The sequence below is a fragment of the Trachurus trachurus genome (genome assembly GCF_905171665.1).
Source record: "Trachurus trachurus genome assembly, chromosome: 21".
Lineage (NCBI taxonomy): Eukaryota > Metazoa > Chordata > Actinopteri > Carangiformes > Carangidae > Trachurus > Trachurus trachurus.
In genome coordinates this window covers 28,605,690-28,624,702 of record NC_139899.1, presented here as the reverse complement: position 1 = coordinate 28,624,702, position 19,013 = coordinate 28,605,690, and the positions used below count along the sequence as shown (strand labels likewise).

The window sequence follows — 19,013 nt, the reverse complement described above, 5'->3', positions numbered from 1 at the left end:
TTAAAATTTAATTAATCAATAATCAAAACAGTTGCTGATTAACTTTGTGTTTACTGATTAATCATTGCGGTCTTTACCTTATGTTAGCTTTCTGAATCGTGATAGCTGTTTTTGTGATTTTCTTTGGTAGCTATAGCTTAAAGGAGTTATTTGGAAGTTCTGTTAGCGAACATTAGCATTAACAGCTTTTTATTTACCAGCCTTGCAAACAGCTTCAGCCGTCATTACACGTAAAAGACGGCTGGGTTGTGGCTAGATGGCGTACATGAGCTGCAGGAAGTGATGTAGAATCTCACCAAATCCCGTCGAGAACTCCCGACTGGTTAAGTTTAGGAAAACTGACATGTCCAGGTGTAAAATAGGAAAAAAAAAGAAAGAAGCAAAAAGTAAGTGAAGCCATTGGTTGGGTTTAGGCACAGCTAAGTAAAGATTGCATGTTTTCTAGGGTGTTAGCTTCCTGCAGCTCATGTACGCCATCTAGCCACAACAAGACAGAGGAGACGCTACAGTGACTCGGTATCGGAAAAAGGCCGGAGCTAGCTTATTAGCATGCTAACGTCAACAGAAGAAGTGATAGAGGCAAAACTGGAGGGAAACTTTCCACTGCTGGAGACGACTCATGGTGGGAAAAGGACTGAAAATAGACGCTAAACTAGACAAGCTTCCTCTAGACCAGTGTTTCTCAAACCTTTTCAGACCAAGAAGCACTAAACCCACAAAAAAAACACTCACAGACCCCCTGACTCTAAAGAGCCCCAAAACAAAAGGTTCACAATTTACAACCTAAAATGACAATTTCACCAATATCATGGTCTCTGCAGCCCACTCAGTCATTGTCATCCTTATCTGTCCAAAGCCACTGATCCATACTCAAATTTAACGTTAGCACAATCCAAAGTTGGGCTAACTGTCCGCTTTGCGAATTCCTGAGGTCACGGTTATTTTGACGTAAAACAGTTGCGATGTTAAAAACCTGTCTGCTGTGCTGCTTAAAGCCGCTACAAAGAACTTTTAACTGGATATGCAAAAGTCTCTCATTTCTGCCGATGTGTCTGTTTGACCTACAACAGCAAATGAGGCCGTCAGTGGGAAGATAAACTATTTCTAAATAGTATAACTCTTTACCTTCGGGAGGCAGTGGTTGGTTCGGTCCACCGCACGAAATGATTTACACGTGACAATATGCGCTAGAGCTCGGGAATTGGGAATTGTCCACAGGGGTCGCCAAAAAATCAACACAAAATGAAAGTTCTTTGTAGATGCTTTAAGTCCGACAATGCCACAAATCAGTCAATTCAAATCATTTTCAATTTTTGATTTTAAATACTAGTTGATTTAACATTGAAAACAACACACCTATGTCGCAGGAAATTTTAAAACCACAACGGGCCTTTTCTGTTTTCTAGTATTGTTAAATTCGTCCACCTGATGTTTTGTTATTTCTTATTTTGACTTGTAAAGCTGCTGTTCTGGAAACAACTTGACCTCAGTGGGTTTTTTACCAGGTTCAATAAAGCAAATAAACAACAATCAATAGAAGACAACGCTCTGTATGAAAGCACAGCCCCTTGATTTACTCTCTGCGCCTCTCGCTGTGGAGCCGACACTGAGGTAATGCGTCACTGTCCCGACACTGAACTGAACACTGCACAGTCACAGTCACAATGTCAAACCAACAAGTCATAACTCTCTCCCTGTACTGGTTCCCACGTGTCCGTCCGTCCCTGGAGCGCTTTGTGCTACTGCCACTTTGTTTCTGTGCTGGTGCTGCATCCTCTGCAGCTCTGTCCACGGCAGGAAGTGGAGGAAATCTGATCCAGGAGCAGAGAGGAAATAAACAGGAGGAGGGGGAGCGATGGTTCAGAGATAAAAGCTGAGGAGGAGGAGCAGGGTGATGGGACGAATCCTGTTCCTGTCAGCAGCTCCTTCACCTCTGACTGCCGTCTGTCTCCACCCGCCGTTTAACCCTCCACCTCCGCACATTTTTTTTTTACAAAGCTGCAGTTTAACGACCGCTGGTATTTTGACCGAGTGTCATTTAGCTCGGTGACGTCAGAGCTGCTCAGAGACACAGAGAGAGTTTCTGAGGACAAAGATTCGTTCAATCAATGAAGAGTTTCCCTCCTCAGCTGGAGGGTGAATCAAGTGACGGCTTCCTGGATGATTCATTACCAGCTCATTAACAAATTACTTAATGAGAGGATGTGACATAACTGCAGCAGAAATACAGTACTAAAGTGAAACTAAACAGAAACTGATATTTGAATTAGACTTTTCTGTTTTTTGTTGTTGTTGTTAATGATCCAATAAAAAGGCCCGAACCAACGATGTGTTTATCCTCAGAAAAAAACTCAGCATCATCTCGTCAAAAATTGCTTTCCTGCTTTCCTATTGGTCATTTTGAAGGTGTGGCTGTGCTCCTCCTTTACATCATTGCCAAACCACAACACACGTGGGTAAAGACCAAGGGGGCAGTTGTGGATCTGAGAAGTGAAGCTCACTTCCGCGTTCAAAAAACTGCAATCCCCTCGGCTTCCTCTGGGGGCTGGTGTCAGAAGGGAGCATTCCCCATAGACCCCCATGTTAAAATCGCCGATTTTACATCCTCAGTAAACATGTTAAAAGCCTGGTGTCAGAACGTTTTTTTTTCTCAATCGATAGTTTCTACCCCCGCACACACTCTGAGGGGGGTGATTTTTTTAAAACTCTACCGTTTTACTGTTATTAGGTTAAAACTCTGGCCAATTAGGGCGCGGAAATGTTGAGTGACAGGCCCGAGCAGCTCCGTGGACAGCTGCTTCGAGGCCAGTGGGCGGGTTCTCGGCCGGCCAATCCAACATGGCGCTGTCCAGGCCGCCATATTTGAGTCACAAAAACGACTCCCCAAAACCAATGGGTGACGTCACGGACGCTACGTCCATTCTTTTTACAGTCTATGGTAAAGACACAGTTCAGACCCGTTTGTATCTGCTGTCAATGATCCAATGAAAACTGTTCATACCTTTGATTTCTGTTCATTCTTTTGTCTGGTTCTTATAATTTCTATTATGGCCCTTTTTCCACCAGAGCAACACGACTCTACTTGACTTGATATTTTTGCCTTTCCACAAGAGACAGCGCCTGGTACTTTTTTTGGTAACGCCTCAGACGAGGTTCCAAGCGAGCCGAGCCGATACTAAAAACGTGACGTCAACCGACTGCCGGCAGCTGATTGGCCAGAGTGTCGTCACTAGAAGAGTTGTGAGCTCGACGTTCAACACGAGAATCAAACCTGCTTTTTTCAAAAAGACACCTGCAACGGTCAGCGACCACTGATCTGTACTGAGACTGTTGTTGTTCTTTCATGCAATTTAAATGGCTGCTGTGTGGAAAAACCACACCGTGGTCCGTGGACGAGGTGCAGACGAGTGAGTTTGGAGCTGACGAGAGGATCCAAAGAAAGACAAAAAAGTTATCACTGACTGTTAAGTCTACTTATTTAGTATTAATAAACTGTGTAATAACACATAATAAATGGTTTATAGCTCTATAATGTTGTCCTGTGGTACAGTAGGTTACAAATATACATCCACAGTGTGTGGGCAAATAATTAAAATATGTAATAAACCATTTATTAAATGTTTAAATGTTACTTACACATGTTAATTAAGTGGATTTAAAGTCAACATTGCAAAGAAAAATAAAAAGTTTGGTGTAAGGTGTTAAGTTCAACAGAGTCTGGCCATCACACACACACCTGTTGTGTTGTGTTGAGGTTGCACATTGAAGTTTGTGTGACTCCATGTAAATATTCACTATCGTCAGGACGTTTCATTGACTTCATGAGCTGTGTGAAGCCGGTGGTGTGAGACGCGACGTTTAAATGATTAAATTACAGCGATAAGTGACTTGAGTCAGTGAGAGTCGGCCTCAAGTTGTCGTGTGTGTCGTCGTGCAGAATGAAAACCAGAGCGGAGAGACACAGAGTGAGTCAGACGAGTGAAGTTTGAGCGCTGAGGTCACCAGAGCCCTGGGCTGCGTTCACTGTCTCTGGGTAAACCCGGCCTCATTGCATTATCTTGCTGCAAATGGATTTAAAAGCTTCAGTTTATTGTGCCAGAGAAAGCAGCTGCCATAAACAATTAGCTGTATGATAAACATGCAGGCACGCACACACAACACACACACACAATACACACATAAATGCAAAGCTAACACAGTTTCTGAGTGAAACTGGAGCACTCGACTCTGAGTCCTGTTTCCAAACAGCATTAGCAGCTGAAGCTAATTGAATAAGGTTAAATCCTGAGGGACGACGCTGCACAACAAAGATTCCACCACACACGTTCACACACGCACAACCTGAACGCAGCCGCACAACAACATCTGCATCCATGTGTGTATCCCTCCGCCACTAAAATGTCTGTTTTAAAGGGATAGTTCAACATTTTGGCAAACTGGCCCATTGCCATAATCCCTATAGTCATAGCAGTAGGTTTGTTACCTTTAGTTGTCGGTGCAAGCTATTTTTTAGAACGGTGGAGCAGAGCCGTGAGCTGCTCAGAGCTACACTACGGAGGCTCATGGGATTTCTTGGTTTCCCTCATCATCAAACTCATCAAATACACAATACACACAACGCTCTGGTGGACAAGTTGTGACCTGCACATTCACCACGCTATGAGATAATAACAGAACGTTACCAGACAGAGTTGTTTTAGAGGGAAATTCATGCAAAACCGCTGATGTGCGTTGCCTTCAGGGACAGTTTTTCATCAAGCAGTCTCTGTATTTACCTCGAAAACAACTCTGTCTTGTAACGTTCTGTTATTATCTCATGTTTGAAAATGTAAAAGATGAAAATAAAAAATAAAAAATCGTCTGACGAATGGATAATATGGAAGAAAATAATGACCAGGGTGTTTTGTTGGATTATTACATAACTGTCTTTAAGCGATGTGTGATCACTGTTGTATTTAAAAGAGGTAACACGGTGTTTCTACAGTAAGTGTTGTTTCTGCTGTGTCAGAGGAGCGGTGATTCAGCTGTGAATGTATTTCACTGTATCAAACTCTATTTTTTGCTGCTGTTTCTGTCTCTAAACTGCGAGTTGACCCTCAGCCCACTGAGATCAAACACTCGTTCTGTCAAAAAAAAAACTCCCAAAAGATTAAATTCAGAGTGATATAAAAAAGATAAAAGCAGCAAATTCTCACTTCAAAGAGCAGACGTTTTGTTTTTTTCCTTTAATGACTAATAAAAATAAATTATGATTAATTCTTAAACAGTTAATAAAGAAACTTTTATATCCATCCTAACTGATGACAAACCTCCTCTAACCTTTAAACAACTTGTTGTAACTCTAACTATGATTTTCTTCTCCTCCTGAAGAAGATGTGTTTGTCTCTGTTGCCATGACGACGCAGGACGGGTACACCTGTCCGTCAAGATTAAGTGGAACAGAAATGGACTGAGTCATCCGTGTTTCTTCTTCTTCTACACTAATCTGTCACTACGTCCTCCTCCTCCTCCTCCTCCTCCTCCTCCTCCTCCTCCTCCTCCTGTCTCTTCAGTGTAGCCCTGAGATCTCCATGGAAACAAGGTTCACATCAGTCGGCGGAGATGCTGAGACAAAGTGAGGCGAAGGAAGGAAGCGAAGTGGGAAGGGATGAAACCAGAAAACACCAACAACAGTGAGAGCGATTTTTTATAAAAACATTGACGTTTAGAAGTTTATTGATCAACGTCTGAAGAGAAAAATTCATACTGAGACAAAAAAAATCAAACTCGTCTGTTTCTCTTCATTGAATCACTTTCAACTTTCAGAGCTTCAAAAAAAAAAAAAAAAATTTGCACTGAGTTGTTCATCATGTTATTTAGAAGCAGTTTATTTGCATACACTTCCCAGAATGCATTGCGTTCATTTAAAAATCCTGTTCCTGATAAAGAAAAGCTCAGAGATGACTTGATGTGTTGATTGACAGCTGCCAGGCCCCGCCCCCCGACATCCCCGGTCCTCTCTGATTGGTCGGACAGACGGACAGCGACTCTGTATCTCTTTATGCTGCTGTGGAGCCAGGATGTGATGACAGCTCCTCTCCTCTCCTCTCCTCTCCTCTCCGAAATGTTCTGCTTCTGACTTCCACTAAAAATATTCCTCAGAGTTAGATAAGAAGTTTAAACATCTGACTGTAACTTTTCCAAACTTTTTTTTTTTTTACAGTACAGCGTCAGAGGCCGAGTTAACCTGCGGTCGACTTTCTCTTATGAGCTGAGCTGCAGGATGAGGATGAAACTATGGTTTTGTGGAACCCTGGTTCGTATCTGTTTAACTGTGCATTTACCGAAGCGAGTTCAGTATTTGTGTTTACCTGCGTTACTCACTGGAGTACAAACAACTCACACACATTTGCCCAAAGAGGAGATCCACTGGAAAACCAAACGCCATCATGTCTGGGTTAATAATATCGCACTTCAGGAGAATCTCAATGCTAATTGGCTGTCCCGACACAGCGTCATGCAAATACTTCGCTGGAGTTGAGTATTTTGAACTTGCGAGCATGTGAATTGCTCTGAATCTGCAGATCGATGTTGTACTTTATCTTTTTTTTTTTTTACTTTTATGTGCTAATCTTAATTTTACTTTATTCTATGGTTAAACCTGGACCTTATGTGACTCTAGGAGAAGAGATTGCACCCCTGCTTGGCTGATATCAAGTTTCGAGTTTCATTTTGTTTTCCGTTGTTCTTTTTATGTGGAATTAATCAAATGTTATTTATTACATGTGGATGAAGTTGTCTATTTATATAAAAACCAGAGTATTATATAATTCATTTAACATGTGTTTTCTTTTATTTTCTTCTTGAATTAATTTGATTTTTTATTTAATTCTCTGTATGCATCTATTTTTGCTGATATTTATAAAAGTGGAAGATGACAGTTGTGTTGATGTTGTGTTGATGTTGATGTTGTGTTGTGTGATTAATGGATCGGGTCAGACACATAAATAAAAATGAACTCATTAACCAACTCTACTGTCAGATTTCACTGCAGCAGCTGAACTGATTGACACGTCGTCCATCCAGGTAACTATCCCCCCGATGTCAGACACATTATGGACGTGGAATGGATTTCCTTAACGAGCAGCTGTGGTGACGACACGTGTTCTCTGAGTTCACATCTGTAATTTGACAGACGTGTCAGTTAATGAGCACCTGCACTGGGGAAAAAAAAAAAAAACACTGTCTGTGGCTGCCACACAGTGATTAAGACCTAAAGCGTGAAGAGTCGGAGCAGCAGCTGTGAGCCAGAGCAAACAGCAGCAGCAGCATCCAGACGTATGAAATATAAATAAACCTGACTGTAACGTTACTGTATCTGCTCCTTCAGACTCATAAATGGAAATAAAACGTTTTCTCTGCAGGAGAAACGACCTCTGATTATCAAGGACCCGCGTTCATTTCTATTCACAAACTTGTAGTCAGAAGTGAAGAGCAGGAAACTCTCTCTGCGCTCCTTCTATGTCCAACCGGAAACAAGCTGCTGCGTCACGTCAGCTGATTACACACGTTGTTTTTCCTGTTTATTTCTAACATACAACAGGTCACAGCCACGTTTTATCCAGCTTCATACACAACATGAACCATTCAGGCATCAGTTCTGTGTGACTTTTGACGACCAAAATCTAACCAGACGTTCCTGACACAGTGTTTCTGGTAATAAACACGAAGCTAGGGAGCGATGTGTCACAGATATTGATTGCTGTCACGGTTACAGATTTTCTTGGTACGATAATTGTCAGACAAATAATCACGGTTAATTAATTTCACAACGCTATGAGTGTGTAAAATCAAATACAGTCAAAAAATTTAATGACATTACTAATTACGTACACAAAATATCAGAAGTATCTATTAATATGGGATCAATTATTAACCCCCGGGGGAAATGTTTGAAAAAGTCATTAATCGTCGTCTATAGCAAATGTTGAAGTTTATTTGAGTCACATCTCTGTTATACACGCGTGGTTGTTATGTAACTTTGTCTTCGTTCCGTGTGAGTTGTGCTGATCTGCCGATACGGTTCAAACATAATTTTTTGGGGAAAGTGACGGTATCTAGGAATCTTTACGATTAATTAATCGTGGCGTTTAATAATGCGATTAATCATGAAATCAAGTAATCGTGACATCCCTAGTCTACAGTAGCCAAGCTCCCTCAACAGGATGAGTCATCAAACGTCTGAGGTCGATTTGCAGAAAGAGAAAATGCATCGATTTTGATGAGAAAATACTCAGAAAGTAACTTTCTGACATGAATTTGGCAAAAATCAACAGATAAATGATCAATTAACACGTGGAAACAGGATTAGAGGTGGAAAAAAAGATATTTTTCACTTCATGGGGAGTTTAAGGTCAAGTGAAGGAAGGTTTGTACCTACTCTGTAGAAGTTTCCTCAAGGCCTGACAGAGATACAGCATTTACATGGCCAAAATCATGCTTTGTGAGGTCACTGTGACCTTGACCTTTGACCTCTCAACACCAAAATCTACTCAGTTCTGGTGAATGTATGTGCCAAATTTGAAGACATTACGTCAAAGATCTGAGTAAACCCTGATCTCTCCGTGTGTAACTACCGCTGGTGCGACTCTGACCACAGGATTAAAGATTAAAGATTAAAGATGGCTGCACACGTTCACTATCCTCATTTCTCCTCCTCCTCCTCCTCCTCTCTGACACAGAGCTGCAGCTCATTTCATGGTGGTTTCATCTAAAACAGATGTTTGGTGGTTATCAGTGTCCGTAAACACCACGGCTCTGCCAGCGCTTCCTGTCTCCAGGGAGGAGCAGATGACAGAGGATGGTGAATGTCAGAGCCCAGCAGAGACAGAGACAAACAGAACAAAACAAGTCTGATATCTTAAAAAAGGACCTGTGACATAGTAGAAATAATAGACATAATCGAAATTGTCTGAGAAGAAAATCGTTCCTTCATTAAATCTAGATCCAGGGAACTCGTTTCTCTCTCTGCAGGTGAAACCAAAGTGTTTTCTTCATCTTCCGGTAACGACAAGTGGTTCACTGACGTGTTACTGGATCTGAGCTCAGTCCTCTGATTGGACGTCCTACATCACATGTCATTACATGGAGCCAAATTTTCCAATCAGAATTAGTTTAGACGTCCAAACCGAAAGAAAATGCTCCACATAAACACCTCAGTCACAACAAACAGGCCAAAACCAAAACCGAGTGGAATTTCATTTGGTTTCAGACGGGAAGAATCGTCCTTTTCCCAAAAAGATAGATAGATAGATAGATAGATAGATAGATAGATAGATAGATAGATAGATAGATAGATAGATAGATAGATAGATAGATAGATAGATAGATAGATAGAGGTTTCTGTTTTCTGTCTCAGGCCACAAAAATGAGCTGAGGAAAAATAAAACTCTTTAAAACAATGACACAGTTTGTCATGAGCATCGCAGATCTTCTCCTCCATGGGGTGATGAAGGTTTTATTCAATAGAAACCAGTAGATTTATAATCTATGGTATCATCACTGGGCTCAGTGTTTTACCAAGGGGGCAGTTGTCGGTCTGAGAAGTAAAGTCACTTCCGCGTTCAAAAAACTGCAGTCCCCTCGACTTCCTCTGGGGGCTGGTGTCAGAAAGCAGCATTCTCCATAGACCCCCATGTTAAAATCGCCGACTTTACATCCTCAATAAACATGTTAAAAGCCTGGTGTCAGCACGTTTTTTGTCTCAACCGATAGTTTCTACCCCCGCACACACTCTGAGGGGGGTGAATTTTTTTTGACTCTACCGTTTTACTGTTATTAGGTTAAAATTCTGGCCAATTAGGGCGCGGAAACGTTGAGTGACAGGTCCGAGCAGCTCCGTGGACAGCTGCTTCGAGGCCAGTGGGCGGGTTCTCGACCGCCCAATCCAACATGGCGCTTTTCAGGCCGCCATATTTGAGTCACAAAAACGACTCCCCAAAACCAATGGGTGACGTCATGGGTGCTACGTCCATTCTTTATACAGTCTATGGGCCCTAATTTCTTGGCGCAACTCAGGGTGGCGCAGCGAAGCGAGCCCTGACGCAGCTGGCGAAGTGGTATTTTCGTCCAGTGCAACAAGGTGCGCAGCGGATTCGGTAAATTGGCAGACTGCTGTGCGCTGAGATGGGAGTGGTCGCGCAGCAGGGGGAGGTGTCGACAGATTCGCCGTGGCGCAGTGACAATTTGTTGCCGATAGACCGCGCGGAGAGTGCGCCGAAAGCTCGCCAGCTCCAACCTGGTCTAATCTCAGCGCAAGGCGAAGCGCAGCCAGCGCAGTGGCAATTTGACTGCCCAGCGCGCAGTGCAGACACGTCACCAAGACCCCACAGGCAGATTTCCACACTTCCAGGCACATTTAAATGCAATTAACAATAATAATAATAATAATAATAATAATAATAATAATCACAATAACCCCTATTTATTGTATCTGAATCAGCACATACACCTATATCTATATAGATTGTCCCGTCACACTGATGGCAGATCAAAGGCTTGCGTAATGGAAACTCAGCCTGACTGAATTAACACAGATGAAACCACGGAGGGACTGAGACAGCCGTGGATGTCCCAAGAGCAGGTGTTGACACTACACACTGTGCCGTTGCAGATTATCAGCTAGTTATTTATTTATTTACTTATTGATTTATTAGGGGCCAGCGCCGCATCGTCACGCGACCATAACAAATAAAACTGAAATGCCTCCGTTACGCACAGCTGTTTGTTTATGCTGTGATCTGTGCACACGTGTTTAAATATAGGTTAGATAGATAGATAGACCTGCTCCCTCCTCCTCCCTCCTCCCTCCCAGACTACTTTTGCATCATCAGCCCGTGAGGTCTGTTCACGCGACCGGACACTGCCAGCTTGGACTGGACGAGAACATCAGTTTCCTCCCGTCTCACTTGCTCTGACAGATTGAGAGCTGTTGCCCAGTAAAAAAAAACAAAAAACAAAACACACACCCCTTTTCCATTCATAAAGACACTCATATTTAGTAACCTATATTTAAACACGTGTGCACAGATCACAATATAAACAAACAGCTGTGCGTAACGGATGCATCACGGAGCGTCTCTCTTTTTCTTTTTTCTTTAGAATTTACCTGAGATGGATATGTTAATATCTGCTCACTATGATGCCAGGCTGATTGTGGTTTGCTGTGAGAGATGATAGTTTATTTGTTTTCAGTTTTATTTGTTATGGTCGCGTGATGATGCGGCTCAATAAATCAATAAGTAAATACATAAATATAGCAGATAATCGTGTAGTGTCAACACAGCAGTAATCCATCCTCATCTTTCATCTGTGCAGCCTTTGATCTGTCATCAGTGTGACGGGACAATCGATAATAGATGTACTGTCTATGCTGCAATCTGTAGGTGCTGATTCAAATCTTCTCTTCCACGGTGAAATCAAACGTCCGCCTTGCGCGCGCGGCGGATTTAAAGGCGAGGAGAGGAGCTCATTTGATTGGTGAAGATCTGACTCGGCTGTGTCAAACCCACTCCACGCCTTCTCTCCTCCCTCTATGCCATTTGCGCCGGTGGGAGGGAAGTAGGCGGGATGTGCTCCGCTGCGTCTCGAAGGAAAATTGCAATCTACTCCTGACCACTCCCCGTTGGCGAAGCGAAGGCGAGGCGCAGGCCTGATCCGCTCCGCCTGCACCTAGTTCACGAAAGTAGAGCCCTATGTGTTTTAGCTGATGAGCTAACGAGCTAACGGGCAGCGGCGGTAGCGACTCACCTTGCATACAGAACTTGAGCTCCTTGACGTCGGTCACGGTGCTGGCCGGCATCCGCTCGGGAACCTTCTTGCTCATGCGGTTGTAGTTCCTCCTCTTCTTCGTCTCGCCCCACAGGTTGGAGCCGCCGTGCATGCTGGGTATGTTGAGCACGGCGATGCCCTCCAAGGAGGTGTTGCTGAGGTCCAAGATGATCCCGTCGCACTGAGGAGGGAAAGGCAAACAAATAAATAAATAAACAGGGTTCCCACTCTTTTCTTGAAGTCATTTTCCAGGACATTTTCAGTTGCTACAGTCTGACCGACACCCCTGGTTAAAATGTCTGTTAAAGGGATAGTTCAACATTTTGGCAAATCGGCCCATTGCCATAATCCCTATAGTTATAGCAGTAGGTTCGTTACCTTTAATTGTCGGTGCAAGCTGTTTTTAGAACGGCGGAGCAGAGCCGTGAGCTGCTCAGAGCTACGCTAGGGAGGCTCATGGGATTTCTTGGTTTCCCTCATCAAACTCATCAAATACACAATCCAACAACTCCACAACGCTCTGGTGGACAAGTTGTGACCTGCACATTCACCACACTATGAGATAATAACACAACGTTACCACACAGAGTTGTTTTAGAGGTGAATTCATGCAAAACCACTGATGCACGTTGCCTTCAGGGACAGTTTTTCGGCAAGCAGTCTGTGGCTCTGACTTATGTACGAAATAATCTCTTACATGCTTAGAAATTATGACAAATGTATCATAGAACAACACAAAAACATGTTTTTGTTTTTAAACCAGGCCCACTACAGCTCTCTGCTGCTCCTCGATTTGTCCCTCAGCAGAGAAAGCCCTCATGCTCTCATCAACTAAAAGTCTCTAGTTTTCTCACTCGTCACTTCTTTGGAAAACAAATTCTTAGTGGGGTCTGAAAAAGTCAAACAGAGCTCTGGTAGCTGATGTCACTATGTGATAAATAATTTTCCAGGACAACTCAAGCTTTTGCAGGACATTTGACATTTGAAAATTGGTCAACCATTGTCCAGGTTTTCCAGGACGAGTGGGAATCCTGATAAATAAATAAATCAGAGAGAAAGAGTGATGAAGAAGCAATTAAAAACGAGAACATCCTGCTCATCGGCGACCGACAAACACTACAAAGTGAAGTGAAGCCAGTTTCTTTTGATCCAGCATGTGTCGTCTCCATCTGTGTGGAGATCCACGACTGGCAAAACGTCTCCCTGAAACTTCTTCTGCTCCTCAGCAGACGGTGACAAGGCGCACAGTCAACAACTGTAAATATAAATAAAAACCTCAGGGTGACAGAGAGTTTTCTCTTCATTAGATAAACGTATTGATCTGAAGTCGCAGCAGCTGTACAGTATAGAAGCTGTGCTGCATGTGTTTGCTGTATTACCACGGGGGGTAAGTTGCCGTCCGTGCTTCTTCACCGCTGATTTGTTTATGGCCACAAGATTTATTTTGTCCTGATGCATTTGTTGAACAGAAGCCAAGCGAGCAGTCGAGCAGCTCCGTCTCTTTATTGACAGCAGTGAAATACACCGAGCCGATGTCGGTGTCTAACAGTCTGATACACTGAAGTCAACAGATACAGATACAGTCTCATCTCTGGATTATACACCGTGTCTGGACTCATCTGGATGCAGCAAATTATTTGGACACAGCAGAAGATGTCAACAACACGTTGCCATGACTCAGCATGGTAGGACAAAAACCACAAAACTCAAGTAAACCACCAAGTGTGTGTGTGCCTGTACTTGTATAGAACGAATCGCCTTCCAACTACTTCCGGGTAGAAAACCAGCATGAGAACAATAGTGATGGACCAGAGTTTTGCTATATATATCAAATTTTTCATGTCACTATATCACCGTTTAGACTAATCTGATGTTTGTAAAGTTTATAAAACCAATGATTGGACAAACATTACTATTTATGTGTGCACATTTTTGTAATTAGTCATGGTTATCATATATTAGCCGGGCTAACGGTTAGCTACCTGTTTAACTTTAATAACTCAGTGACTCAATAAACGGTCCATGAAAAAATATTTTCTCCAGCAGATATCTTAGTTACAACATGATTGAGCTAACTGAAGTAGTTTCATATCGTGTCCGACAACGGGAGGGTTTTAACAGCTGACGTCCTGATGTTAGCTTAGCTACCGCCGTTAGCTTAGCTACCGTTAGCTGTCCCTGTCAGCTGCAGCCACTGATGCTTTCTAGACACTGTGATAGTAATGTTTCTTCAATCATTTCAGATTTGTCTAAATGGTGATTGGGCGTGAAAAATATGATATATATATAGCTAAACTCTCGTTTGTTAGCCTACTACTGTTCTCATTCAAATTACGTGCTGGTTTTCTACCCGGAAGTAGTTGTAAACAACAAGGCGATTCGGTCTATACACAGTGTACAAAGACGGACGTTTGCACAGGTTTCTGAAGATCAGAGTGGAGCTGCTCCACCGTCGCCATCTTGGCAGTGCCTGACTCCGCCCCCTAACTTCCCGGTTTATCCAAAAATGGTCAAAGAGGAGGAGCAAAACTACGGTACATAACGATTTGGCGAAGAAAATTATCTGTAGTGTAGTATCTGTGGGACATTTGGACATTGGAGTCAATGGAGACAGACTCACTGTTAAAGATTCACCCTAGTGGCTGGGAGAGGAACTGCAGCTTCCAAAACCCCATGTGCTATTTTTAGTAACCCTTTAATTTACAGGCGGCTAATTAGGGGATAATTACGTGATAATGTCAGGAAATAACAGTCAATTTCATAATAATGTAAAGTCAAAGGATTACACATGCTTTTCATGCTTTGAATTTTTTGAGGAAAGGCCAGAATGTTTCTCCACCAAGTCATTGCAAATGTCAATTACTATGACATTACTAAGCAACTGACCATTATTTCTAGGCTATTTCTAGACATTATGACGCAATTACTTGGTATTTCTTGACATTATCACGTAATTAGCGGCCTGTAAATTAAAGGGTTACTCTACTATTTGTTAAATATTACTTCATAACATTAGGCTAAATATTCACAATTTAATAATTTATAATTGAAGTCAAAACTATGTCTAAGTATAATCTATGATCTAAAGTGACCAGACAACAGATCTGAATAAAACACACACTTTGGGCCGATCATGATAGAGTAAGTCACTCACAGCTCCTCATTAAACTTACACGTTTCTTGAAGAGGCCAGAAGAGCTAACTAACTAACTAACTAACTAACTAACTAACTAACTAACTAACTAACTAACTAACTAACTAACTAACTAACTCAACGATAACTCTTTACATTTGCTTTTGTGAATAAATTGACACATATGAGTAGAAAGACTGTCTTTCAAAATGAAAGTCTAGAAAAATGACAAAATAATCGTTTACATAAGTTGTGAGAATGAAATCACAAGTAAAATTTGATTAAATGTCCAGCCCTACCAAGAGTTTATTCAAAAATAAAAATAATAATCAAAACTCTCCACACTGTTCTCCCTCTGTGTTCATGAAGGACTCTATTAATCACAGTTAGTCACACATAAGGTCACGGGGTCACAGTAATCCAAGCCCAACAATTAACACAGCTGCTTCACAGTAAACACCGTCCACTCGTCTCCTTATCTGTCCATATCTGCCTCCTCCTCAGCCTGCTGTTTATTTCCTACATCCTGTCCTGCAGCTTCCTGTCTCTGCAGATCACCTGACCGGCCTCATCAGCTGCCGTCCGACTGCACACTTGTTTCCCACCGGTTCATTATTAAACATGATGCCACTTGAACTTCACGCGAAAACCAATCTGCGTCTTCGATGACAAGCTCCAGTCAAGTGTCTGCTCTGCTGTCGGCTGATTCAGGAGGGAAAGGGGGGAATGTCATGACATACTTCCTCAGGAACAAGTTAAAGAAGTTCAAGTTAAAGTTCATCTGGATGAGGATGTGATGAAATTCTGTGTTGAAACTGTTTATTACACAGACGACGAAGAAGATTTTACATAAACTGCAGCTCTGTAATGACCACTGAGCTCTCACTGAGTTCCCACATCCAGGGAACTGAAGAGGAAGTGAAAGAAGTTGTTTCTGCAAAGGTCAACGTTCAAAGAAACTTCACTGTTGCTTTCAACCAAACTGATTTACGCACACAAAGCGCTAAACACTCAGACAGTGACAGAGTTCGCTCATCAAGGTCAGAGTTAAAGTCCAGTAAGACGACAAGAACTGTCTGGATTAAACTGAAGAACAACTTGAGAACTCTTTAAGATGGACTTTCAGAATCAAATAACAAACAAACCTGAAGATCAGAAACTGTTTTCTCATCTTTAAAACAGAATCAAACGGTGACAGTATAGATTACATTTCCTGAAAATACAGGAACACCTCCACGTTAAAGAATAAAACAGATCAATGAATCAAACTGTTGCTTTGTTTGACGTGTTCACAGTTTCCTTTACATCATCCTGCTGCTGTAAATAGCCATCACAGCAGCAGGTGTGTATTAATCCACCGCTGAAAATAGTCCCCAACATCAGGCCTGTTTTCTCCTGTTTACTTTTTTTATTTTTATTTTACTAAAAACTACATGAATCCTGAATGTTTCTAACAACAAACACACACAGGTTGGTCTGAGTGAGATGTTTTGAAGTGGCTGGTGCAGGATGGCGTTGTTCAGTCTGTTTGCATGTTTCTGTCTCACAGTCTCACTGCGCTTTAAGCTCCCAGGTGACACGTTATGCAGCGGTTTATGACAGAATGAGGCAATCAGTGACTTTATGGAGCATTAATCTGATGACGAGCTATGAATAGCCCGCCTCATTAATATGGCAAAACCACTTTGGTGTAAAATGTCTTCAAAACCTTTTTAGAGAATCATAAAACAACAGAGCATAAAAAGGCTGTCGGAGAACTTGTTGACATGTCGCATACACAAGTGCCGTGTCTCAATTTGAAAACTTCCATACTAACACTAACTATTTTGAGTATGTTAGTGTGTTCACATTGACAAGTATGTCAAAATGCAGTTTACCCGGATGGTTCACACCCATAACGGTCAAAAAGTTGGCGACAGAACAATGCACAATGATCGCTGTCTAATATAATACATGTAAATTGACGTACCATACTGTAGGCCAATGTTTTCCACCAGTAAGAGGAGCCGGCTGATGCATTGGCGGTGTAATCTCCACCTGGTATTAAACAGGTGGCCCGGATTAACTCAGGACAGTAAATGCTGTAAGTGTCATAAGGAGTTGGGCACATTCCTTCATGCTATATGGGACTGAAAAACCTTGAAGGATGGGCTTAAACCACCTTTACCAGAATCCCCCACAATTATGCCTGTTGATGGATGAGGCTCTAGTGCCACCAGGCCTTTACCATAGCAGAGCTCCAGGTGACAGTAACTGGTTTTATTGTTGCAGCTCGGCTCATAACTACGCAAGTGGGAAGAGTCCACATAAACCAGAGCTTGTGGAGTGGTTAAAACTGAAAATGACAGACTGCTGCCTTTGAAATAGATGATTGCCATGTTTAATAATGTTCCAAGTAAAATGAGTCACGTATGGGAAGTCTTTGTGGACTACATAAGGGGTGTAACGCCATAGATGGTTGGAAGGATAGTTATATTGCATGTAATTGTATTTACGTATGCTTTGAGTGTGTATGAAGCATGAGGGGTGCCAGGGGTGGGGGCTGCATTTAAGTTGTAAGATGAGTGTTACAACTTAAGGGCATTTTTATCAATGTTACATTGTATTTTTTCAGATTTTTTTTGTTTTTCTCTTCGTCCTATCTATCTGTTTCTCCATTTTTAATAATTTGTTCATGCCATATCTGTAACATTTGAAATGTCCGTAAAGTTATGTTAAAAGTAAAACAAATAAAAATTTGAATGGCAAAAAAAACAGGTGGCCCACACAGGCAAAAAAAAGTACAAGCAAGGCGTTCATTATTGCTAATCGAAGTTACAAACAAATCAAATGGAGCCGTAGTGGTCCAAAAAAGAAGAAGACATTGACATATTTAAAGATATTTTGCATCAGGTACGCCAATAATCACCTTTTGTAAGCGACTCACCTCGACTTCGATGCACTCGTTGAGCTTCTTGCAGGTGGCAGAGATGGTCTCAGTGGTGCCAAACTCAAAGTACCAGAGCTTGTTCTTCATTCTGAGGAGAGAGATAGAGAGAGAGAGGGGAAACAGAGGGCAGACATGTTTGTGACTAACACATTAGACCGTATTGCCACTCCTGACCGAGCCTGCACACGAGTACAGTGTCGCCGGCCCGCGGCGCCATTCGTTTCGGGGGCAGTGGACACATATTGAAGCTGTCCGGTGCCTTGAGTCATGTCACATTTTTGAAAACGACAGCTCAGGACGGCTACGGGCCATGTGACCGCCCAGGTCAAAGCTCCATTCACGCAGCCTGAAGCCTTATAAAAAAAGTGGAGACGCCGGCGCCGGCAGCGTCGATGCTCAGATAGATACCACACCGCAGAAAATTAACCCCCCCACCACCATCTGTGGACCGGGCCGGGTGCTGCTGTCTGTGCCTCCGTCAAAGCAACACACACATTTGTCGCCTCAGTGCCCCGATGCCAGGAGAGTTGAAACGTCAACATTGCCTCTGGAGGGGACGCGGAGTGAAACACTGCTGGTGTACTGACTGTAAGGTCAAGGTAAATATTAGTGTGATTCATAACACGGAGCGATGCTTCATTACTGCCCTGCAGACGGGTTTGTCAGAGGTGACCTGATGGAGCCGGTTTTGTTTGTGTCCTGATGTCATTTGTTGCAGGTTTTAGAAGTGGAGAGCGGCTGAAGAGCTCAGTCAAGGTTGAAGATCTGCTTGATGAAGAACTAATGAGGAGAACTGGAGGTAACTGTGAAGTCCTACTCTGTCCCAACCAAAGTTTGTGGCAATCGATCCGATAGTTGTTGAGATATTTATGCTAAAACCACTGATGTCCATTAAGGACACTGGCGTTCATCCTCTGGGGACCATCAATGTCTTTACATGATCCTGTACCAATTCCTTAAAAACTGGTTGAGATGTTTCAGTCTGGACCAAAGTGGTGGAGCACATCAGCTCCAGAGATTCACTTCTAAACGTGATGTCCATCTTCATCTTTTTACTCTGTTTGGTTTGATTCTCTTGGGCTGATCTGAAGACAGTAATCTTTACAGGAAGTGGTGTGTCCGGGTTCATTTTCTGGAGACTAC

At 42.5% G+C, this 19,013-nt stretch overlaps 1 protein-coding gene across 1 annotated transcript in view; it reads right to left on the bottom strand.

Annotated features, from left to right (window-relative positions):
- The window catches only part of dgkg (diacylglycerol kinase, gamma), a gene marked incomplete at its 5' end in the record, with an annotated part of 126,927 nt that overhangs the window by 17,158 nt on the left and 90,756 nt on the right, over positions 1-19,013 (bottom strand). The window contains 2 exons of the mRNA XM_083997045.1: positions 11,788-11,989; positions 17,868-17,958. Of these exons, the coding sequence (XP_083853171.1) occupies positions 11,788-11,989; positions 17,868-17,958 (293 nt within the window). The remainder of the gene's footprint in view (positions 1-11,787; positions 11,990-17,867; positions 17,959-19,013) is intronic.